At 41.9% G+C, this 25835-nt stretch overlaps 1 protein-coding gene across 4 annotated transcripts in view; it reads right to left on the reverse strand.

The window, feature by feature from the left end:
- LOC140731478 (arf-GAP with SH3 domain, ANK repeat and PH domain-containing protein 1-like) overlaps positions 1–25835 on the reverse strand; it is a 424608-nt gene that overhangs the window by 274815 nt on the left and 123958 nt on the right. For all 4 annotated transcript variants that reach the window (XM_073052979.1, XM_073052971.1, XM_073052959.1 and 1 more), the window contains exons 4-5: positions 18032–18104; positions 7580–7725 (exon numbers count right to left, since the gene is read on the reverse strand). In XM_073052979.1, coding sequence (XP_072909080.1) covers positions 7580–7725; positions 18032–18104 — 219 coding nt within the window. The remainder of the gene's footprint in view (positions 1–7579; positions 7726–18031; positions 18105–25835) is intronic.

Consider the following 25835-nt stretch of genomic DNA (forward strand, 5'->3'; position numbering starts at 1 on the left):
GCCTTGTACATCTGGACTGGATTTTGTGTTTTGCAGGAAAGGTTGACGAATTATCTCAACTTCATGAGGACATGACTAAATTTGGTAGGGGACAGTGTAACGTTGTAAGGTTTCACTGCTAATGTAATGGTTTCTCTGTAGCAGCAATGTTTGGGTTATGACTAGATATAACAGGGCATGCTAGCCAATGAACAGGATGTTGTTCTGTCTTGTGTGTCTGGGAGCCGGGAATTCGCAGGTCTTTTGCCGGGATGAGATGAGGAGAGAAGACGCGAATGGAGAGAGTTAGTAGACCGCTGGACGGAGTGGACTTGGAGTGTGGGTCTGAAGGTCAGTGACAATCGGAGGAGGTCGATGGTGGGTGAACGGCCTGAGCTCCAACCTTGCACAATAGACTTGTTTCATGAGAATGGGCCCCTTTTCTTTTTTATTTTCTTTACTAACCATATAGTCAAATTAAGAATTATAAAGACCAATCATTTAATCGCATATTGTATAGTGTTTTTGTATTTTGTGGTCCTGATTTGTAACGGGACACATAGCACAGCATCCAACCAAACTTAAGTTTGGCCGGGCCAGGGGCTATCGTCCCCTATGTTAAGCAGCTAGCCAAGGCAATAGTTACAAGTAAATTTGATGATATTTAAAAACTTTTCAGTGTATTCACTTTACAGGATTTTTATTTACACATGCCTGAGAGTTTCTATATAGTACTGTACTCCTAAGTGGGTCATTGCCTTGACTGAAATAGGCTACAAAGGCCTATTATCGGAAATAATAACTTGTTGGCTAGAAACACAGGCAATCACTCTGATTTTGCTATATTTGATCATATCTGCATTGCTCAAAATGATAGGTAAAACCAATCACCAGTAAAGCATGTTCTTTGCTCAACATTTAGGTGTGCATGGAAATTATACAGCTGATGACTGTGACTTGCAAATACTCCAAGCCATAACTAGTGGTTTAATAGATGACTCAATGTAATTAAATCTTTCTTGCTGAATTATTTTGTTTTTTGTTTTGACTTCATTGAGAGCTATTTTATGTTATCTAAACAATGTGTAATGTGCTTACAATTAACATTTTACTGCAAAAGACTGATAATTTTCAAGATTAGAGTGGACAAACTGCAAGGTGAAATGTACTGCAGGGTTTGGACTGTTGCTAATTTGATAAAAGTGTTACAACATGGAAGTAAAGAGCACAGGTTTTAAAGCAAAATTCAAATATCACAATACAAGGTAAAACCACAACTGATCCTTAAGCATAGTACTGGACAGTGACTGGTGTCAGCAAAATGGCAATGGATGATTAATAAGCTCTCTTAAAGGAAATACACTCTTAGAAACTAATCCAGGCACTCAGCTCCAGTCCCCCATGACCAGAAAGAATGAGCTCTCACAGCTGGAGACAAAGATCAATATCTTTTGTAAAAAGAATGTCATATCTCATGGCTATTAATGTACAAACTGGCAAATCCATTCACCATGTGAGAAACAAAGCTACATCCTTTCACATCCCATTGTGAAAAGATATTCTGAGGTGTATCCATTATTTTCCATGAACCATGAGAAACTTCTCTCCTTTAACTATGCTGTGCTTAACCTCTCCTGATAGTCAGGCACTTTGATATGATCTATGGCAGACTCGACACCATTGCATACCTACCAAGAAATGGCCTTTAATTATACCCAAGGAATGCAAGATCACCCCTTACACCATACCTAACTTGCAGCAGTAACAACCTGTGTTGATGCATGTCAGGTGGAAGCTGATTTATGATGTAAGATTTTTTATTGTCATTATTCAGTATACAAGTGTACAGGAGAACAAAATGATTATTACCCTGGATCAAATGCAGCATAAAAAACACAATAAGCATAAAGAACACAATGAACATAAATATAAGATTAGCTAATATACAGAGGCTGATTTTATGTACATAGAATGTATGTACTTAGTTGTCTAACAGGAAATTATATTGATTTCCTGCTGTAAATGCAGAAAATGAAGATGAATATACGTAGCCACAGTTTTAGGAGCTTGCTTACATAGTATTAAGTATTGACCCATGTAAGCAATCAGGATTTGTCCTTTAATCCTCGGCATAACATTACACCCCGAGTGCTAGTAGATCATTTTCACTGACTGGCCCATCAATGACATCAGTATAGAGGGGGAAGAGATCCTACACAGTGAGTATAGGGAGTGAGGGGATAGGCTGAAGAACAGAACCTCCAAGGTAGTAATCTCAGGATTACTCACAGTACCACGTGCTAATCAGGGCAAAAATAAGTATGCGAGTACAGATGAATGCATGGCTGAGGAAGTTGTACAGCGGGCACGGCTTCAGATTTCTGGATCATTGGGATTTCTCCTGGGGAAGGAATAACCTGTACAAAAAGGATGGGTTACACCTGAACCCAAGGGGTACCAATACTGTTGAGCAGGTTAGCTAGAGCTGTTGGGGAGCGTTTAAATTAATTTGGCAGGGGGAAGGGAACCGGAGTGATAGGGTTGTCAATGCAGTGTGCAGTTAGACTGAAGGAGGAGAATAGAGCAAAATTGCAGTCAGTGGGATAAGGTGTAACATAGGGGCAAAATCCAAAAGGGTGATGAAGATAGGAGTGAAGGTGTTATACTCGAATGCTTGCAGTATATGGAATAAAGTAAATAATCTTGTAGCATAGTTAGAGATTGGTTAGTATGACATTTTGGGCATCACTGAATCGTGACTGAAAGAAGATCATTGTTGGGAGCTTAGCATCCAAGAATACAGCTTGCATCAAAATGACAGGCAGGTTGGCGGAGGAGTGCGGTGGCTCTGTTGGCAAAAAGTGAAATTAAATCTTTAGAAAGAGGTGACATTGGATCAGAAGATGTAGATCTTTGTGGATAGGGTTAAGAAACTGCAAGGGTAAAAAGACCCTGATGGGAGTTATATAATGACCTCCAAATAGCAGCCATGATGTGGGAAATAAATTACAAACAAATTGACAAGACATGTAATGAGGGCAATGTTACAGTAGTCATGGGGGATTTCAACATGCAGGTAGGTTGGGGAAAAGCAGGTTGCTGCTGGATCCCAAGAGAAGGAATTCATAGAATGCCTATGAGATGTCTTTTTAGAGTGGCTTGTGGTTGAATTCACTAGGGAAATTCTTGATTGGATGCTGTGTAATGAGCCAGATTTGATTAGGGAGCTTAAGGTAAAGAAACCCTTGGGAGAAAGTGATCATAATATGATAGAATTCACCCTGCAGTTTGAGAGGGAGAAGATAAAGTTAAATGCACTACTGCGGAATAAAGAGAATTACAGAAGCATGAGATAGGAGCTGGTCAAAGCTAAATATAAGTGGATACTTGCAGGGATGACGGTAGTACAGCAATTGCTGGAGTTTCTGGGGACAATTTGGAAGGTTCAGGATAGATGCATCTCAAAGATGAATAGGCATTTAAAAGGAGGATGAAGCAATCATGGCTGACAAAAGAAATCAAAGACAGCTGAAAAGCAAAAGGGAATATAATATAGCAAAAAATAGGTGGGAAGTTAGAAAACAGTTTTTAAAAACCAATGGAATGCAACCGAAAAAACCATAAGGTGTTAAAGGATGAAATAAGCTAGCCAATAATATTAAAGAGGATACCAAAAGTTTTTTTTTTCAGATATATAAAGAGTTAAAGAGAGGGAAGAGTGGATATTGGACTGCTGGAAAATGATGCTGGAAAGGTAGAAGGAGGAGACAAAGAAACGCCTACAAACTTAGTAAGTATTTTGTGTTGGGCTTCACCGTGGAGAACAACTGGTAGTCTGCTAGAAATTCAAAAGTGTCGGGTGAAGAAGTGAGTTAGTAGCTATTACTAAGGAGAAGGTGCTTGGGAAATTGAAAGGTCTGAAGGTAGTTAATTCACTTGGAAGAGATAGAATATACCCCTGGGTTTTGAAAGAGGTAGCTGAAAGACTGACAGAGTCATAGAAAAGTACAGCACAGAAAAAGGACCTTTGTCCCATCTAGTCCGTGCCAAAACCATTAAAACTGCCTACTCCCGTCAACCTGCACCAGCACCATAGCCTTCCATACCCCTACCATCCATGTACCTATCCAACTTCTCTTAAATGTTGAAATCGAGCTCACATACACCACCTATGCTGGCAGTTCATTCCATACACTTGTGATCTTCTGAGTGAAGAAGTTTCCCCTCATGTTCCCCTTAAACTTTTCACCTTTCACTCTTAACCCATGACCTCTGGTTGAAGTCCCACACAACCTCAGTGGAAAAATCCTGCTTGCATTTACCCTATCTATACCCCTCATAATTTTGTATACCTCTATCAAAATTCCTCTCAATCTTCTACGTTCTAAAGAACACAGGCCTAATCTATTCAATCTTTCCTAAAGTTCTCCAGACTCAGCAACATCCTTGGTAAATTCACACCACACTCCTTCAATCTTATTTCCATCTTTCCTGTAGGTAAGTGATCCAACTCCATACAATACTCCAAACTAGACCTCACCAATGTCTTGCACAACTTCAACATAACATCCCATCTTCTATATTCAATACATGGATTTATGAAGGCCAATGTGCCAAAAGCTTTCTTTACGACCCTATCTACCTGTGCCATCACTTTCAATGAATTATGTCCTGTATTCCCAGATCCTTTTGTTCTACCACACTCTTCAGTGCCCTACCATTCACTGTGCAAGGCCCACCCTGGTTGGTCCCACCAAAGTGCAAAACCTCACACCTGTCTGCATTAATTTCCATCTGCCATTTTCCTAGCTGATGCAGATCCCTCTGCAAGCCATCTTTCTCACTGTCCACTACACCCCTAGTCTTGATGTCATCTGCAAATTTGCTGATCTAGTTAACCACATTAATATCCAGATCATTGATACAGATGACAGACAACAAAGGACTCCCTGTGGCACAACACTAGTCACAGGCCTCCAGTCAGAAAGGCAATTCTCTGCTACTTCTTCTCTCACAAAGCCAATGTCTAATCCAATTTACTACTTCATCTTGAATGCCAAGTGACTGAACCTTCTTGACTAGTCTCCTGTGTGGGACCTTGTCAAATACCTAACTAAAGTCTATGTAGACACCATCCATCACTTGACTTCTTCAAAGGTGAAATTTAATGTCAGAGAAACTTAATGTTTGCTTTTTCTTCGCAAACATTTCAAGATGTATATTGCATATATTTCTCTTCCACTTTCCTGGTGATTTCCTCAAAAAACTCTATAACATTGGTTAGACATGACCAAACATGCACAAAGCCAGGCTGGGTTAACTATCCCTAATCTGTCCATGCCTGTCAAAATTGTTATATGTCCAATTCCTTAGATCTTTCAAGAATCACTAGATTCTGGAATGGTTCCAGAGGACTGGGAAATTGCAAATATCACTCCATGCTTTAAGAAGGGAAGAAGGCAGAGGAAAGGAAATTATAGGCCACTTAGCCTGACCTCAGTGGTTGGTAAGATGTTGAAGATGTATTAAGGATGAGTGTGTTGCCCTTAAGGCATTTGTTTAGCTTTATTACATTTTTGCTTTAGTAATTCGTTTGTAATTACTTTCTAGTTAAAGTTAAGACTGTTGAAAGTAAATTCATTGTCTGTGATGTATCGCGGCATGCGATGACGTCACACCCGGTTTCGCTGCATCTTGTGGGAAAATACCGGTTTGGAGAAACAAGAAGGAGGGGGCTTGTGTGTGTAGGATCAGCACGAGAAAAGTTTCTTTCTACGCACTAAGAAACATCATCGAAGCAACGCCGTAAGTTCATAAGATAATCGATATGTTGAAATAAAAATGTTAACGCTGATTCTGTTAAAAGTAATGACGGTTGATAAAGTTATTTTCTTGTCCTATTGAAAATGTTACCGGATAGTTTGTGTTGAAGTATTTAAAGCAGTTGATGGCGTAGGTAGATTCTGACTATATGTCGTATTTTAATGTAATATAGTTTGTTGTAGTTTTATTTTTACAAGTATTTATGATGTAAATGTGATGCCAAGAAGGAAACAAATACTGTATATATTTTGTATTGTTTTATCACCAGTTTTCACCATACATTAATGTGGAAGAGTGAACAGTAAACGGTTAATCTTACTGGGAGTGTGCCTCATTGACTACAGTTTAAACTTGGTGTTTAGTTCAGAGTTTTTACACCTGTGTGAAAACACTACAATGAGGTTTCTGGGTACTTGGAAGTACATGATAAAGTGGACTGAAGTCAGCATAGCTTCCTTGAGGGGAAATCTTGCCTGAACAATCTGTTGGAACTCTTTGATGAAATAACAAGTAGGATAGACAGTCAATGGATGTTGTTTACTTGGATTTTCAGAAGGCCTGTGACAGGGTGTTACAGACGAGGCTGCTTAACAAGATAAAAACCCATTGTATTATAGGAAAGGTACTGGTGTGGATAGAAGATTGGCTGACTGACAGGAGGCAAAGAGTTGGAATAAAAGAAACTTATTCTGGTTGGTTGCCGGTAACTAGAAGTGCTCTGCAGGAGTTGGTATTGAGATTGCTTCTTTTCACGTTACATGTCAATGATTTGGATGACGGAACTGATGGCTTTGTGGTCAAGTTTCCAGATGATGCAAAGATAGCTGGAGAGGCAGATCATTTTAAGGAAGAAGGGAGTCTGCAGAAGAACATGGGAGAATGGACAACAAACTGGCAGATTGGATATAGTGTAGCAAAATGTATGGTCATGCACTTTGCTGGAAGGAATAAAGGTGTGGACTATTTTATGAATGGGGAGATAATTCAAAATTCAGAGATGCAAAGGGACTTGGGAGTCCTTATGCAGGATTCCCTAAAGGTTATCTTGCAGGTTGAGTCAGTGGTAAGAAAGGCAAATGCAATCTTAGCATTCATTTTGACGGAGGTGATGCAAGAAGGTATAAGGTGAGGCTTTATAAGGCAGCATTGGTCAGAGCAAGTATTGTGAACTGTTTTGGGCCTCTTATACAAGAAAAAAACGTGCTGGTATTGGACAGGGTCCAGAGAAAGTTCACAAGAATATTCCTCATAGCCAATTCAAAGTTTTTATTTACAGATACAGGCCCTTCCAGCTCAACAAGCCAACCACCCAGCAACCCCCAAATTAACCCCAGCCTAACCACAGAACAACTTACAATGACCAATTAGCCTACTAACTGGTACATCTTTGGAATGTGGGAAGAAACCGGAGCACCCAGAGGAAACCCATGCATTATCATGAGGAGGACATACAAACTCCTTACAGACACCATCAGAATGGAACATCGAACTCCAACCCTCTGAAGTGTAATAGTGTCAGGGTGGCGTGAGGCTACCATGGCATCCATCATTAAGAATAACGTGTCAGAAAAAGGGAATTACTAGGTTTACTGATACATATTCAAATTCCAACAAACACTCCTGTGGTTTCAAGATTTTGAATTTAATTTTCAATATCCACTTAGAATTTAATGTTTTATTAATTCATCACAGACTAACAGATCAGAAATTGAATGAAACATTTAATCATTACAGAGCGAAAGAGCTGATATAATAAGTAAGAATAGCAAAATCTTACCAAGTTTTTCAGCAACGTTGAAAGCTCCTTTGTGAGTGTGGAGAATTTAACAAAGGCTGTGCCAAGATCTGGATTATCACGACTTAAGAAATTACTACCAAATTTATCTAGTGCTTGTGCATAGTTCTCTTCATTTTGCACATGTTCTGAAAAAGAAGCAGAAGAGACACAATTATATATTCTAAATGCACACCAGCAAAACTATCCCATCTCCATGAACAAGTACTAAAGTCTATTGACATTTAGTATCAAGTAGTAAATCTAAGCAAATTTTGTTTTGGTGTTCAAGAAAAACGGCTCTAGATGATGAATGCATTTGTCCTCTGGGTACTCCCAACTTCACTGGATACAGCTTTGAGGTTCTGAGATGAAGGTGAAGCCATTATTTGCTTTCCCTCAATGTCGCAAAAACAAAGGAGCTGGTTATGGATTACAGGAGGAATGGAGACAGGCTAACTGCTATTGACATCAATGGTTCTGAGGTTGAGAAGGTGAACAGCTTTAAGTTTCTCAGCATCCACATCACTGAGGACCTCACAAGGTCTGTACACACCAGCTGTGTGGTGAAGAAGGCATAACAGCACCTCCTTCACCTCAGACAGTTGAGGAAACTTGGTATGGGCTCCAAAATCCTAAGAAACTTTCTACAGGAGCACAACTGAGAGCATCCTGACTGGCTGCATCACTGCCTGGTATGGGGACTGTACCTCACTTAATCGTAGGACTCTGCAGAGAGTGGTGTGGACAGCCCAGCGCATCTGTAGTTGTGAACCTCCCGTGATTCAGGACATTTAGGGCCCGTAGGATCATTGACAACCCAACTCACCCCAACCACAATCTACTCCAGCTGCTACCATCTGGAAAAGCTTCTTCCACCAGGCCATCAGACTAATTAATTCATGCTGATTTGAGTGTACTCTATGTTACATTGATTGTTCTATTTATTATAAATTACTATGATTGCACATTGAACATTTAGACAGAGACATAACAAAGATTTTTACTCCTCCTAAGTGAAGGATGTAAGAAATAAAGTCATTTCAATTATAATCCCCTTAGAAACACAGTTTAGCAGATGAAAGATACGATACATTAATTATCAAAATTGGTACACTTGCTATTTTTGTGGTATGATCTTGAACCAATTATAGTGATGATTAACAATGAAGATTAGTTTTACATGGGGAGTCGAGGAGAAACATTATCCTTTAAATCTGAGCTATCTTTTCTTGAAAAGATGAACAAATTCAACAATCCTTGCAATCAGCTTCCTTGTACAACTGAGAAACAAGCTCCTGCACATTGCTTCTTTCAACAGGACACAACCAAAAGTGGACAAAAGAGTGGAAACCAATTCCTAAATCAATTTCACTTCTCCAGATATTTAATCATGAATTTCACTTTTCAAATCAGTGAAACGACTGCAGTATCAGATGTTTTAAAAAATCATTCCAAATGTAATACACATTTTAGAACAGTTAGATTACAATGGCCTGGAAAGAACTACCAAGGGGCATTCCAAAGAAAACCAGGACTGGAACACCAGCAAGTTAACTCTGAAGGTACAACATTCACTCTAATACCTTAAACACCTCCCTCACCGAACAATCTTCTTCCATCCTCACTGAATGGTCCTCAATCTACTCATTCAGCCCCAGGAGCCTGTTCCACTATCAACAATATTATGGTTGCACTTCCAACTGCATGTCCATTTTCAAGTGTGATCCCATTTTTATATACACCTTACAAAAAATATTGCAGCCTTGCACAATCAAGCAATATGACAAATTCCTTTTGTGGCATGAGATTCAAACTTTGCTGATTTTAAAAGACTGATCACACAGTGGAGGAGAGCTACTTAAATCCTCTAGATGAAAAATACCTCCATTATTCAGTATAAATTTATATCACACATCATCTCTCACTGGCATATGCTAATTTTAAAGTAATTCTGTGTTTTTATACATCCATTCAAGGGATGAGCAGCCTGAGCCAGCATTTAATTACCAATACCTAATTGCCCTCGCAAAGGTAGTAGAAATGAGCTGTCTTTAACTGCTACTGTACAGTCCAGTTTTCCAGTAATGAAAGAGGATGAAAGAAAAAAAAGTCCTGATAGAGAATATACAGTCCAAATTTGTAGAACAGAATGAGTATGCAATCTTAAAAGGAAAACATGCCTTTTGGGGTAGATTTGCCTTCCCTGGCACTTTACCTGGTTCCTTAAGATTGTTACAGATGGAGGGGGATTAGTGGGGATAGGTTCCCACTACTGTGTGTCTTAAAGACCCTGTGACAACCAAGTCCAGCTCCTGGCCTTCATGTGTGGCTGGCAGACCATATCTACTGACAGGAGGAGGGACAGAGGCAGGTTACTGGCACTTTAAAACCAGTCACTTCAGGCAGATGGGGCTTGTCAGCCATGGTTGGCAGATCAACTAGGAGAAAGAGAACTCTGATCTCAAACCTCCGCTGACACATGACTACCCACTCATGGGAAAGACCTCAGGAGTAAATCCAGAGGACTTATCCGGAGCTGGAGTCCACAAGACAGGCCTACAATGAGTTCAATGCTAACAGGCAACTCCTGTGATGTCACAGGTGCCAAATTATCAGTCTCTGCTGCTCCTTTGGATTCATCAGCTGTGAGGAGAGCAAAAAGCTAGGTCACAACTTCCATGGTCAACCCTGACCAACGGAGGATCTCATCTCATTGCACCTGATTAACATTCATTGCTAAATGGAAATACCACTTGTGACTCATGTTTCAGACTTCAGAATTCAGGAAGTGATTGCCCACAACTTTGCCCATTCACCACGCTGTCATGGGTGGTAGTAGAAGCAGATACATCGTGGCATTTAAGAAACTCTTAGATAGGCACATGGACGTGAGAAAAATGGAGTGCTATGTAGGAGGGAAGGGTTAGATTGATATTCGACCACAACATATAGGAGCCACTGCTTTATCCATGCTAGTATCTTCCGTGAGGTTGTTAGGGTTAATTCGAGACTGCCATTACAGGTCAGGAGTGGCTCACATAATGTGAGGGAGGGGGGAGCGAAACTGGGGACTCCGCTACACCGAAACTACCAGTGTCACGCGATTCAGTAAACAAAAGAAACAGGTAACTCGTGAGTGTATGGCTTCGGGCCAATAAGATGGACACAAGTGCCCGATATTACCTAATATGTAGCGGGGGGTTGTGCTGGGGGGGAAAGGGATATAAATAAGAGCAGATTGTAAGGGGAGGTCGGAACTCGCCTTCTCCAGCGACTCCGTCGATTCGCTGTGCCAGTTACGGATTCTGCAATAAACCCAAGTTTTGTAATATTCCGGTGTTGGTTGTCTCTCTTCCTAAACGAACACAGGGCAGAATTTCAAGCCCAACATGTACCATGGGCTCTTTTTAAGCAGCCTCATGTGCATTACAGTTGGCTCTCCTTATCCGCGGGGGATTCATTCCAGGAGCTCCCACGGATACCAAAAAACTCGGATGCTCAGGTCTCTTATTTAATCTGTCTCAGTGCAGTGGACTTTAGGACCCGGCGGAGTTCGGGACCCGCCGCCCGCAGTCTTTCTGTTCCGATTGAAAATAAAGTGGAAATGATAAAGCGATCAGAAACAGGTAAAACGCCATCAGTCATTGGAAAAGTGTCAGACTACAGTCAGTCAACGATCAGAACAATTTTAAAGGATAAAGTGAGAATAATGGAACATATGAAGGCCCTGCCCCAATGAAAGCTACAATTATTACTAAGCAACTCAGTGGTTTAATTATTGAAATACATACGTTTCTTAAGTGTTTTATATGCATAGAAAGGTAAAATATATACTATATACTAAGACAAACATTTGACTAACTTACGCTAAATAATACTGGATGTACCTATTCCGACTAAGAGAACTTTCGATTTTTCAATTCCCGAACAATGATAACCTTCCACATACTTTAAATCATCTCTAGATTACATAATACAATGTAAATGCTATATAAATAGTTGTTATACTGCATTGTTTAGGGAATAATGACAAGAAAAAAAAGTCTGTACATGCTCAAACAACAAGTGCTGGAGAGGGAACTTCCCGACCCGCATTGTTTTTCCAGAACCAGGAACACTTAGAGAAGCAGGAGGAGAGGGAAAAGAATGTCTCTGATATGAGAGATCCCAAGAGAAAGCAGATGACACACTGGTGTAAGTATATGGGATCGAAGAATCGTATTTATAGCAGATTGTCTGGCTGGAGCAGATATAAATGGAGGTAAACAACCAAAGCAAAACAGGCTGGAACAGAGAGGTATGGAACATCGCAATCACAGGAATTCTGAAATAAAGGAGAATGCTGGAAACATTCAGCATACCACTTTAGCATCTCGAGAGAAATATACAGAACTGATATGTGAAGTCGGCAAGCTCCCTATGAAAATTCAGGGATCTAAAATGTCATCAACTTACCAACCCTACCTCAATCTCCAAAACCACTAACTCACCCGTGAGCTACCCCAGTATTTTCATAGAACACAGAAATTTACAGCACATTACAGGCCCTTCGGCACACAATGCTGTGCTGGCCATGTAACCTACTCTAGAGATTGCCTAGAATTTCCCTAGCCCATAGCCCTCTGCGAAATGTCTGTGTGAGGAGTGGCACGCCACACAGTCTTTCGTTCCGTGCCTTGTAAGGCATGAAAATGCACGGCGCTGGCCTCTCAGGCCTGAGTCGATGTCATCATCATCATCATGTAGTGAGGTGACCAGAACTGAGCACAGTACTCCAAGTGGGGTCTGACCAGGGTCCTATATAGCTGCAACATTACCTCTGGACTCTTAAAACTCAATCCCACGATTGATGAAGGCCAATACACCATACGCCTTCTTAACCACAGAGTCAACCTGCGTAGCAGCTTTGATTGTCCTATGAACTCAGTCCCCAAGATCCCTCTGATCCTCCACACTGCCAAGAGTCTTACCATTAATGCTATATTCTGCCATCATATTTGACCTACCAAAATGAACCACCTTACATTTCTCTTGGTTGAACTCCATCTGCCACTCCTCAGCCTAGTTTTGCATCCTATCAATGTCCCGCTGTAACCTCTGTTAACCCTCCAGACTATCCACAACATCCCCAACCTTTGTGTCATCAACAAACTTACTAGCCCACCCTTCTACTTCTTCATCCAGGTCATTTCTAAAAATCACAAAGAGGAGAGGTCCCAGAACAGATCCCTGCAGAATATCACTGGTTATTCTATGCAGAATACAACCTAACTACAACCACCCTTTGTCTTCTGTTGGCAAGCCAATTCTGGACCTATAAAGCAAGGTCTCCTGAGATCCCATGCCTCCTTACTTTCTGAAGGAGCCTTGCATGGGGAACCTTATCAAATGCCTTACTGAAATCCATACACACTACATCCACTGCTCGACCTTCATCAATGTGTTTTGTTACATCCTCAAAGAATTCAGTCAGACTCGTAAGGTTCACGACCTGCCCTTGAAAAAGCCATAGTGACTATCCCTAATCAGATTGTCTCTACATGTCCTCATAAATCCTGCCTCTCAGGATCTTCTCCAACAACTTGCCCACCACTGAAATAAGACTCACTGGTCTATAATTTCCTGGATTATTCTTACTCCCTTTTTTGAACAAGGGAACAACATTTGTAACCCTCCAATCCTCCGGTACTTCTCCTGTTCCTATTGATGATGCAAAGATCCTCACAAGAGGTTCAGTAATCTCCTCCCTCGCTTCCCACAGTAGCCTGGGGTATATCTCATCCGGTCCTGGTGACTTATCTAAATTAATGCTTTTCAAAAGTTCTAGTACATCTTCTTTCTCAATGTCCATATGCTAAAGCATTTCAGTCCGCTGTAAGTCATCCCTACAATTGCCAAGGTCTTTCTCTCTGGGGAATACTGAAGCAAAGTATTCATTAAGTACCTCCCACTACCTCCTCCAACTCCATGCACACATTTCCATTATTGCACCTGATTGGTCCTATTCTCACATGGCTCATCCTCTTGCTCTTCACATACTTGTAGAATGCCTTTGGGTTTTCCTTAGTCCTGTTCACCAAGGCCTACTCATGATCCCTTCTGGCTCTCCTAATTCCATTCTTAAGTAGGTTTTCAAAGTTTGCAGAGAGATTTAGGCCAGTTAGAAGAGTGGGCTGAAAGATGGCAGATGGAGTTTAATGCTGATAAGTGTGGGGTGCTACATTTTGGTAGGAATAATCCAAATAGGACATACATGGTAAATGGTAGGGCATTGAAGAATGCAGTAGAACAAAGTGATCTAGGAATAACGGTGCATAGTTCCCTGAAGGTGGAATGTCATGTGGATAGGCTGGTGAAGAAAGCTTTTGGTATGTTGGCCTTTATAAATCAGAACATTAGAGTATAGGAGTTGGGATGTAATGTTAAAATTGTACATGGCATTGGTAAGGCCGAATTTGGAGTATTGTGTACAGTTCTGGTCACCGAATTATAGGAAAGATGTCAACAAAATAGAGAGAGTACAGAGAAGATTTACTAGAATGTTCCCTGGGTTTCAGCACCTAAGTTACAGGGAAAGATTGAACAAGTTAGGTCTTTATTTTTTGGAGCGTAGAAGGTTGAGGGGGGACTTGATAGAGGTATTTAAAATTATGAGGGGGATAGGTAGAGTTGATGTGGATAGGCTTTTTCCATTGAGAGTAGGGGAGAGTCAAACAAGAGGACATGAGTTGAGAGTTAGGGGGCAAAAGTTTAGGGGAAACACAAGGGGGAACTACTTTACTCAGAGAGCGGTAGCTGTGTGGAACGAGCTTCCAGTAGAAGTGGTAGAGGCAAGTTCGGTATTGTCATTTAAAGTAAAATTGGATAGGTATATGGACAGGAAAGGAATGGAGGGTTATGGGCTGAGTGCAGGTCAGTGGGACTAGGTGAGAGTAAGCGTTCAGCACAGACTAGAAGGGCCGAGATGGCCTGTTTCCGTGCTGTAATTGTTATATGGTTATATAACATGGAGGCTGGCCAAGGTCAAAGGAAACCCAACACTTGCTGTGGATGTGAAGAGATGGTTACAGAAAATAGAATAAATATGGTTAGCAGCCTGACATCACGAAGTAAAAGAAAACTCAGAAGCATAGTTGTGGAAAGTGTTGTCATCAGAGAAGATGTGAACAGCTAAAGGACAAGCTCACACTTCCAAAGCTATTTAACTACAGCGCCCCATTCCCCATTTCCTGCACGGATTCCATCCCAGTCTCGCAATGTATCTTAACACCATTTCATTTGTTTGTACGACAAAACTCTTTGGCATCAGAGCCTCTGAAATGTATTCCATTCCCCTGATTTGAGGAGTCTTCTTCACTGGAGCTGTCAAAGGTTTCAATCATACTTGTTTAATTTACAACATTTCTATTTCCATCTCTTTACCTCACTCAAGGATAGAGCTCCCCTTGTAATCATCATCTATCTCGGTACCCTCTACAATCGATGCATTGAAGTTCTGCCACCTCCATACTTATTTTGCTTATTGAGATACAGCATGGAATAGGCCCTTCTGGCCCAGCAATCCCCCCTCCACCCGATTTAACCCCAGCCTAATCACAGGACAATTTACAATGACAAATTAACCTACCAACCACTACGTCTTTGGACTGTGGGAGGAAACCAGAGCACCCATAGGAAGACCACGCGGTCACGGAGAGAAGGCAGAAACTCAGCAATTGAAACCAGGCCGCCTGTACGGCAAAGCGATCTGTTAACCACTATACTACCATGCCGCACTACCGTGCTTTCCCTCCTTTCTCTTTTCTTACCCCAAACGAATTGTTTCCTCCATAAATCCCAGTTTGCTTGTCCTTCTCCAGCAACAAACTTTCCTTCTTGTTTACCATGCCATGGAACAAAAGGAGATATAACACTGCTTTTGACTTACCACACCCACTATCCTTCAAGATGAAGCAGTAATTCAGTTACCCTTCTTCCAATGTGACACATGGCACACTGTGCTGAAAACATCCACCTCCTCTACACTCACGAAACGAAATGCAGATTAAATTACCACTTCATAGACCCTTTCATGCATTCGGCAAGAGTGATCCTGCCTGTCTCTCACTTTAGTTCTCCATTCCAACCGTGTTATATTTTGTTACATATACAGTTACATACTTAGAAAATAAATATACCTTGAACCCTCGCCTGCCATGCTGAACTAACAAAGCCCAGCAAAACCGCAAAACCTGGCCAGGGGGTTTGCTAATACTACTCGAGAGGGTTTAAACTAGTCTTGCAGGGGGCTGGGAACTGGAGCTCCAGGTCAGTAAGGGAAGGATCGGACTGGAAGGTAGATGCCAGGGAAAGTACTGAAAGGAAAAATCTAAATAACAGGTATGATGGGTTGGATAGTTTGAAGTGTGTGTATTTTAATACTAGGAGTAACATGGGGAAGGGTGATGAGCTTAGAGCATGGATCAGTACATGGAACTACTACGTTGTGGCCATTACGGACACTTGATTGAGAGAATCAGGAATGGGTGATTAATGTACCAGGTTTTCAAAGTTTTGGAAAATATAAAGGAGGAGGTAAATGAGGGGGAGGGTTGCACTACTAATCAGGGACAATACAACAGATGCATTCGGGGAGACATAATGGAGGAGTCAGACACCGAGACTATTTTGGTAGAACAAGGAAAGGCAGGGTGCAATCACACTGAAGATATTGCACTACAGCAGCCACCAGGCCATTGAGGAACAGATATGTAAGCAGAGCAAGGAAATGTGTAAAAATAATGGGGTTGTTGTCATGGGGGATTTCAACTTCCCTAGTATAAACTGGGACCTACTTAGTGCAAGGGTTTAGATGGGCAGAATTTGTTAAGTGTACGCAGGAAGGTTTCTTAAATAAATATGTAGATGGTCCAACAAGAGGAGGGCTTTACTAGAAATGATGTTGCGTAATGAGGCTGGCCAGGTGACCGACCTTTCAGTGGGTGAGCAGTTAGGGAACAGTGACCACATCACCAAAATTTTCAGGATAGCTATAGATAAAGTTCTTGTGGGAGAGTTTTAAATTGGAGGAGGGCAAATTACGAGGGCATTAAGCAGGAACTAAGAAGCATTAATTGCGAACACCTTTTTACTGGCAAGTCCACATCAGACATATAGAGGGTATTTAAAAAACAACAGAGAGTATGTTCCTGCTAGAAGGAAGGATGGGAATGCAAAGATAAGAGAACTTTGGATGTCCAGAGGGGTGAAAAAATTTAGTCAAGAAGAAAAAGGAAATGTATATAAAGCTACAGAAGTCACGATCAATTGAGTATACAGAAGCCAGAAAAGAACTAAAGAAAGTAATTAGGAAAGCCAGGAGGGACCATGAAAAATCCTTGGCAAGTAGGATTAAGGTGAATCCCAAGGCTTTCTATACATACATCAAGAGCAAGTAGAGGGTAGGACCTCTCAAGGATAAAGAGGGGAGTACTTGCTTGGATGTGGACAATGTGAGTGAGGTACTTGGTAAATACCGATGCAAGGTACTCATCAGGAAAAGGACATGGAAGACCAGGTGATCAGTGCTGAGTCTATAAACATGTTAGGTCATTTAGAGGTCAAGGAGAAAAGTGATAAAACCCTTTTCAAATCTATGAATGAAGCCCTGTGATTAAAACCATAGGTCAACTACGGTAAGACTAGAACATTAAATTTCAAAGGCTTTCAACTGCTTCAATAGGCAATAAGCTGGCCTATCTCAAGTACGGCTTTTGAGAAATATTTTTGCTTTTGAGGTTCATATTGGTTCACTACTTTTCCCAAATTTAATCCATCTCTCAACACAAGACTTCAAGCCCCCATACACCTGTTCAATGAAACCCACATCGGCACCAGAAGGGTATATTTCCATTGCTTATGGTAGGTAATCCAAAAACATTTCTGGACAAATTGTTATCTTATTTCCATAGCCAACTGCGGGTGAGAGTGGTGGTTACAGTTGGAGGTAGGAAGTAACTGCTATATTTTGAAAAATGCCCAAAAACACAGTAGTAATGAATACTGGCTCAGACTTTATTGGTCCAACCGTCCAGATGGCACCAATCTCACGTCAAAAATAGATCAGGATTTCTTGGTCTAGTTGTCTACAATAACACTGCATAATAACTTTGAATACCAACACTCACAGTATTTGCAGAGGTTATTTGGAAGCAGCGGGAAAAGATTACAATCACCAACAGAACAGTACAATATGACAATATCAATAGCCTTTTATTCTCTTCTGTCAAGTGCTGTACATTTATAACTAGCATTCTGAACTACAGTAATATGTATTTAACCTAAGGAATACTAATTTTTTAACAAAATCCTTCAATTATAGTATATAAATTAATCCTGTAAGGGATTTAGCAATTAAAAATACATTCCTTATTACATTATTCCAAATACAAATGGTTAAGTACTGAAGCATACCTTGACCTGAAGTGTTTATTGATTTTGCCGATTTCTTTACTTTTTGTAGTGCATTTTTGTCCAAATCTAATGTCTATAAAATGAAACAAAGAAGTAACAATTAGAATATTTATTGGAATAATAAGTTTTCTTTTCCCAACTGTCCTTTTCACTAACTTCTAATAATATTAAAAAGCATTGGAGTAGGTTGTTTTCCACCCTCTGAATTTCATTCACTACAGACAGCAAGTTCATAAATACTATTGTGACAGGCATTTATGTAAAATAACATCCAACAGTTGAATTGTAACAGCACAGACTTTAAAAGCATCTATAGAAAATTTCAAAATAAATGGTTGACGTTTTACTGTATTTCTACTGTTATGCCGTCAGACATTTTATTTTAGCAGTATTCTGCAAATGCAGTGTTTTCTGTTGCCAAGCTTCATAGACTAGTTTTGATTTCAGTTGTGATAAAGAGCCAAGACCTACGGATTAGTCTCAGATCGGTTCTACTGGCCCCAACTGAAGCCTGAGGTTGAGGAGTACAGCAAGTTATGCTCTAGCCTTCCCCACAAATGATCTACAATCGGCGGTGTTATAGGAGAAATAATTTGTTCATCATGGCCTCCAAAGAAGGATACACAGTGATCAAGGATGAGATTAGTTACTGAGCATGCTTGGGAGTCGAAAAGTCAAGGACCTTGCTAGACATGCTTGAAACTCTGGATGCCAACAAAAAGAGCAAGTGGAGCCAACACTGCTTTAGGTACACTGCTACAACTGTACACAGAATGAAGCCACTGGCTACTTGCCATACTATATGATGTTTGGATATGAAACGAGATTACCTGTAGATCTTTATTTTGGAACCAACAGCGAAGACTTGCCACAGAAAACATATCTCAAGTATGTGTCTGACATGGGGAAAGATCTACAAAAAGCCAGAAGCAGTTTCTGCTACCAAGCAAAAAAAAAGGGAACAAGAGGAGATATGATCAAAAGATCAGGTTCTCTCAACTGATGCCTGAAGAGAGAGCTTTTATAAGAAATTTGGGGCTACAAGGAAAGCATAAGTTGGCTGACTGCTGGGTTTCTACACCTTGCGTAAGGGAGAGCCAGATGCCAAATTTGTCAGTTTTCCTGGTGTGGGCAGAGGATGCGAATGGTCCTGTCTCTGGTGAATTCTCCATCAGAATCACCTTTTACTCCTGGGGCAGGAAGTACATGTTGACCCACAGTCTGATATGGAACCTACAACTAGTAGAGGAACTCTGCATAGGAGGGCACAAAGGCAACAAGTTGGCAAAAGTGTGATTTCAGTGGAAAGACCTGAAGAAGGACCAGATGAACCCACTGAATACTGTACAGACTCAGAGGATTAGGAAATGGGAGTGTGGTATGCTTTGCCTTATGCAAATTCCCCAACAGCTGTTAAGAGATGTCTGAATCTCCCAGCCCCGACCCAATTATAGTGGGGATTACCAGGGGACAATCATATGTGATAAAAAAGAGTGAAGGGAAAGTGGACTCAAATATAATTGGAGATGAAGCTGAGTTCAGTTGGGGGCAGTGGGAACGGAGTCACAGAAAAATACGAATGATAGGCAGGGGATCTCATCCCCAAGTGAACAGGAATAGTCACAAGGAGAGGCTGGGGCTGAAGAAGCTGAATATGAGCCAAGGAAGACTCATTGAGTCAGGAAACTCCCAGATAAACTGGCATACGATACACCTGGGAAATAGTGTTACATCAATCCCAACAGTGAGATGTTACTTCCATTTACAAATGGATTGGGGTCCTGAGATCACAAAACTCATTTGAATACTGTGTTGCTAATAATGGTTTGATAAGTTCCAAAGGCTAACAGAGTTATGAGGACATGACCATCGTTGGTGAGGGGAGAATGCAATGCCCTGGTTATGGACATGTTTTATTGTATTTCTACTGCTATGCTGTTAGGCATTTTATTTTAGTAGTTTTCTGAAAACACTGTGTTCTGTTAAGCAAGCTTCATAGACTAGTGTTTTGGTTTCATTTGAGATAGGGAGCCATTTGCTCAACTTAGGAACGCTGTGTCAGCCAACTGGGTTTATCTTGTTGTAATGTTCTATCCAGTGGGATACCATGGATCATTTGAGAGAGCTGAGCAGGATCAGATTTCTGAAGGCTGGTAATCTGGTTCAGGGGTCCTTAGTTTGGAGATGAGAACAGCTCAAGGGAAGACTCTTGGAGGACCCTACCCGAAGGGGAGACTCCATTGCAAGGAATGCTTGTGCAAATGAATGGTTCCAAGTATGAAATGCCGATACTTCTAAGTTAGCCAGTTTGTTCATGACGTTCTTCAAGGGAAGTTCAAACTATGGTTGGCGATGGGGGTTCACTGCCATAAATCAAGTGATACACCCAAATACTACAGAAATAAGCTCTAACATTTATGCGCACATTTACACTGATTTAACTGTAATGGGCCCTCTATCAACTGCTCGTTAAAGCTGAAATATTGGTAATTTTATGCCAGTATAAATCTGTTATTTCCTGGTGGATAATAATTTTACAATCAATCTTCTTTCCTGGAACATCCCAACTTTCCTGTTTGGTTGAACCTGAATCATACCAACCCTAGAGGTGTGTTGCTTATTAAAGGTGGCCTTTTCACCATTACGCATGTGATGCTGAGTCACGTGACCAGAGTTAGAGCCAACTTTGTTACAAGCACCAGAGAGACCGTTATATGAATTTGCTCTTTATTTTGTCAATGACGTACTATGATGCAATAGAGCTGGCAAAACTCACAAAAATAAGCTCCTAATGAAGAGGTTGAAGAATAAATCACATGCTCAGGTAAAGGGGTCTGCTCAAAACTAAAGATTGAAGAGCAATGTGATTAAAGCATCTGTGAATATTTACATACTGGTCCAACAACTAAATGATTATTATTTATTTAAACTACCAGCTGAAAAAGAAACACCAATTTATTGCAAAGAGGCAAATACAATGAAAAGTTTTCAATTAATTATTTTCATAATTTATCTTTCTGTTCAGTTTGGAAATAATAGTAGTAGAAAGGTACCAGCAAGCAAACTAAATAAATCTTTTCCATCACCAAGTTTTCAACATTTAATTGTGAATAGTTAGAAACAAGCGACTACCACTGCAGATAAATTACATTTTAACCAATATATTTAAAGATCTCACCATTCACGGATGAAGGAATTCGTTTTTAGAATGAAGGTACCATAGAAAAAGAGCAAATATTCTACTCAACTTTATGCATAGAAGAATATGGAACAATTATGTAATGCCCTAGTTCATATTTTTACTACTATCCTGTATGTATTTCATTTAGCAGTTCTGTAAGAGCAGTCTGTTCTGCTGTCAGCCTGTTTGGGTTATTGTTGAAAATAAGGGATGATGAGGAATGTGTGCCATCCAATTAAGATGATAGAATTGGGGGGAGGTTTTCTTGGTGAGGGACACTAAGGTTGGTCTTCGGGGTTTTTTTTTGTTCAGCAGGAGATGAAGAGAGAAGGCACTGGGGAGTGGGGAGAACCAGTCGCAGGATATGACCCGGAGGGAGACTCGTTTGTTCCAGATGGATTGAAAGCGATGTTCGAAAGGTGGTGTGTGCTTTCACACTGACCGAGGGCCCAGCGTGTAAATAACAGTGAAGTTCAAGATGAACTCCAAAATGTGAACGCTACATTTGACTGGTTAATTAAAATGGGCCCTTTTCTTTTTGCTTTTCTTTACAAACCCTTTAGGTTAAGATTCATAAATATAATTCCTTTAATCGTATTTGTGACATTAATTTGTAACAGGGTAGCAAATTACACAGCATCCACACAAATCAGGGTTTGGGGCTGGAGAGTCGTCTCAGTCGCATGAATTTGGCAGGATTGGACAGTGTTTTCCTTAGACTTGCGTAGCCAAGGAAACTGGGGGTTTCATTGTGGGGGTATCGTCCAGGATCAATTTCATTGGATGCTGTGTGATTGCCCTGAGCATTGATCCAGTGCGCTGTGTGTTAAGTCTGTGTTAAACTATTGTCCGGTAAAGTGATTACGATACGTGGTTATGGATGCTGCAGGGGTCGAGTGTTGGTGCGAATCCATAGGGATACCGGTAATAAATGCGTATTGAGTGGGGGAGACATTCATATCCCAACAAATTGTTAATTCAAACTTTAAGTACCGTTAAAGCAGTAGGAGCAGGTACGATTGTGGAGCGGAGGTTTGATAAAATGGCGGGCAAAGACTTTGTTTTAGTTCAGACTAACACTGACGTAATAACAGTTGAACTACCAGAAGGAGGCGAGCGTGCCGAATCACAAGCAAAGTTTCCCGTAGCTAGGAGCAGAGACTTCAAAGACATGTTGATGTTGTTTCTGCAGAACGAGGAGAAGGAGTGGTCTGATTTGGGAGGTTTAATGAGACCTCCAGTGAGAGGTAAGCATTCCAAGTTGGTATCGGCCCAACTCCCTGGCGAATAAATGGCAAAAGTGCACAGGCAATGGGGGGGGGGGGGGGGGGGGGGGTGTCCTAGTTATAGAAAGCTGAGAATGTTCATGTTCTCAGGAGTGAAGCCCACTCCCCAAGGAGGAAGAGAAATTTGAGACGGGTGGAGCAGAACTCCCAGTCACTGGATGAGTGGCAGTGCTCTGATGAAAAAGACAGCGATTGGTTGAAAGTTTGAAGGGACGGCTGCTGACATCGTGAGATCCACTAAGACACAGAACCCCTTTACTACCTCTGCAGGCTACATGTGAACATACTGTAAGGTTTCACTGCTAATGTAATGGCTTCTCTGTAATGTGCCACTGCTAAGGTAATGGTTTCTCTGTAGCAGCAATGTTTGGGTTATGACGAGAGATAACGGGGCACACTAGCCAATGAGTGACATGTTGTTCTTTCTTGTGTGTCTGGGAGCAGTGCTTTCACGGTCTTTCGCTGGGGGGAGATAAGTAGAGAAGAGGCAAGTGGAGAGAGCTGGTAGACTGCCAGACAGAGTGGACCTGGAGTGAGGGTCCGAAGGTCAGCAACGATCGGAGGAGGTCGATGATAGATGAACAGTCTTATGAGTGAGCTCCAACGTTTGCGCATTAGACTATTTCATGAGAATGGGCCCTTTTCTGGTTTTGTTTCTTTACTAACCATATAGTCAAATTAAGAATTATAAAGCTCAATCGTTTAATTGCATATTGTGTACCGTTTGTTATTTTGTGGTACTGGTTTGTAACCGGACACATCGCACAGCATCCACCCAAATGAGATTTCTTCAGTCTGGCCAGGCAGAGGGGCTATCATCCCCTAGATTAAGCCGCTAGTCGAACTGAAAGTTACATATGTAAGCACAAGAAAATGTGTTTGGCGCGAGGGGAAGCCCAATAGAGCTTACGATGGGGTTTCAGAACGTTTCAGGAGAAGGGGGAGAAACTTCCCGCCTGCATTTTTCGGCTAGAGAGGCAGCTGAGTTGCTTGCAGCGTGGGGGGGGTGTCATTCAAATGTCTAGGGTGACACAGTTAAGAATGGACCAAGTGGCGAAAGGCACCCAGTCACCGTACCTGATCAATTGGGGTCTCCAAATGTCTCGTGAGATGCGCCCCCCTCCCTTGTTTGTCCAGCTGATCAGAGAAATAAGAGAGGAGGAGAATGTGATGGAGGCACAGGAGATCTCTGCAAGTTACAGCCCTCAGTAGTAGTCCCCTTGTCGGAATGATCAGGGAGCTCATGGCTGAGTTTAGGACTGAGATGTCCCAGCTGCTATCGACAGGTGCGCCACCCAGCAAAATAAAGCCGACAGGGAGTCAGACCCCCTGAGGGAAGGGACTAAGCAGAGGGCTGCAAGTGAACAGGGTTTCACGAGGAAGTGGGGGAGGGCGACCGGTATTGTCTGTTATAACTGTGGTGAAGAGGGACACATGAGGCCGGAGTGTGAAGGATGGGAAAACCCCTCAGACAGTGATCCCCTGCGTACCTAAGCAGAGAGACCTAGTGAGGGAATGGCCTGGTGTCTCAGGGAGAACACATTCCCAGCAAAATATTAAGGGACACCCTAAAGCAAAAAACCCTATTCCTGAAGGCTTGGTGGGGCAAGCTCCAGTGTATCGCTACGGATTGAGGGTATTTATGCTCGAGCCATACTTGAACCAGGTTCTCAGATTACTCTGCTGTACCGTTCGTTTTACAACCGGTATTTGACGCGTTTACCATTAAAGCTATTCAGTGCGCTAGAGATCTGGGGTCTATCCATACGATGGTTACTGGTCATTGAAGCTGGAGTTTTCGGAGGCAGATGTGGGAGTAGCTGAGATCCCTGATACATTAGTGCTGGTTTGTCCGGTGCTGGTCGAGAAGGGTGAAGCTTCAATTCTCGTGGTGATGAATACTCCTATTGTGAGGAGGCTAGTGGGAGTCTGCAAGGAGAAAGTTGGAGAGAGCTTCTTGAAAACATTGTCCATGCACCCTGTGTTCTGAGCTGCTTTTGAGGAAGTGCATGGGTGCACTGGGCTGGATAATGAGCATAAACGAGGGATTGTGTGGTTCACCCAGTCCAAACCGGTCGTGTTACGGCCCGGGGAAGTAGCAGGAGTGATGGGAGACCTCAAATTTCCCGGAATGGCTGATGCCGAGGCCCTCCTGGTGGATGCTCCGGAAGACCACAAAGAGGAGTCCTGGTTCCTGCTGGGGTACTGGTGTGGCCTGAACTGCAGAAGCCCTCAGTTGTACACTTGAGCACGATGACAGTGAGTGTCAGGAACACTTCAGAGCGGGAGGTCACCCTCAGGTGGAGGATGCCAATGGTGCACCTCTTTCCAGTGACAGTAACGTCTCGTGTCCCTGTGAGACAAGATGGGGAGAAACTCTCTAAAAAGGGGAAAGTTGACCTCCGAGTCATTCAAATTTAGGGGACATGGAGGTTGGAAGAAGAGGTTGATAGAGAAGACGTTGAAGCCGGAAGATGTCTTTACTACTGATGAGTTTTGATGTGGGTACTCGACACATGATACGAGTGACAGAGGATACCCAGTTCAGAGAAAGGGCATGGCAACTGGCATCTGCAGAGGTGGAGGACGTTCAGCAGCATCTGCGGAAGATTAAGGAAGCTGGGGTCATCACTGAATCCATAAACCCTTATCCGTCTCCAATAGTGTTGGCTAGGAAAAAAAATGAGAAGGTATGATGTGTATGGACTATCGGACTCTGAACAGGCATAGTCCCCAACCTGAGTGGTGCGAAGTTGTTCAGTGGGGTGGACTTGAGGAGCAGGGATCTAGTATCCCCATGAGTGAGGCTGACAAAGAGAAGACAGCATTCATATGTCCACTGGGATTCTTCCGGTTCGAAAGGATGCCCCAAGGGCATATCGGGAGCCCCAGCAACTTTCCAGCGTGTCATGGAGAAAATGGTGGGGATATGAACTTGCTTGAGGTATTGGTGTACCTGAATGATCTCAGTGTTCAGATCCACCTTGGAGGAACATGAAGCAAGGCTATTGAAGGTGCTGGGCTGCCTGAAAGCTGAAGAGTTGAAACTTTCCCTCTACAAGTACCAGTTCTGCAAGACATCTGTTTAGAGTTTAGGGGGTGTTCTGTATCAGGATCAGGGCACAGGGTTGAGTCCTGTTGCGTTTGTCAGCCAGAGTCTGTCATCTTTATTCTTTGGAGTGTAGAAGGTTGAGGGGGGACTTGATAGAGGTATTTAAAATAATGAGGGGGATAGGTAGAGTTGACGTGGATAGGCTTTATCCATTGAGAGTAGGGGAGATTCAAACAAGAGGACGTGATTTGAGAGTTAGGGCAAAAGTTTAAGGGTAACACGAGG

This window comes from Hemitrygon akajei, chromosome 1 (assembly GCF_048418815.1).
Source record: "Hemitrygon akajei chromosome 1, sHemAka1.3, whole genome shotgun sequence".
NCBI classification, from domain to species: Eukaryota; Metazoa; Chordata; class Chondrichthyes; order Myliobatiformes; family Dasyatidae; genus Hemitrygon; species Hemitrygon akajei.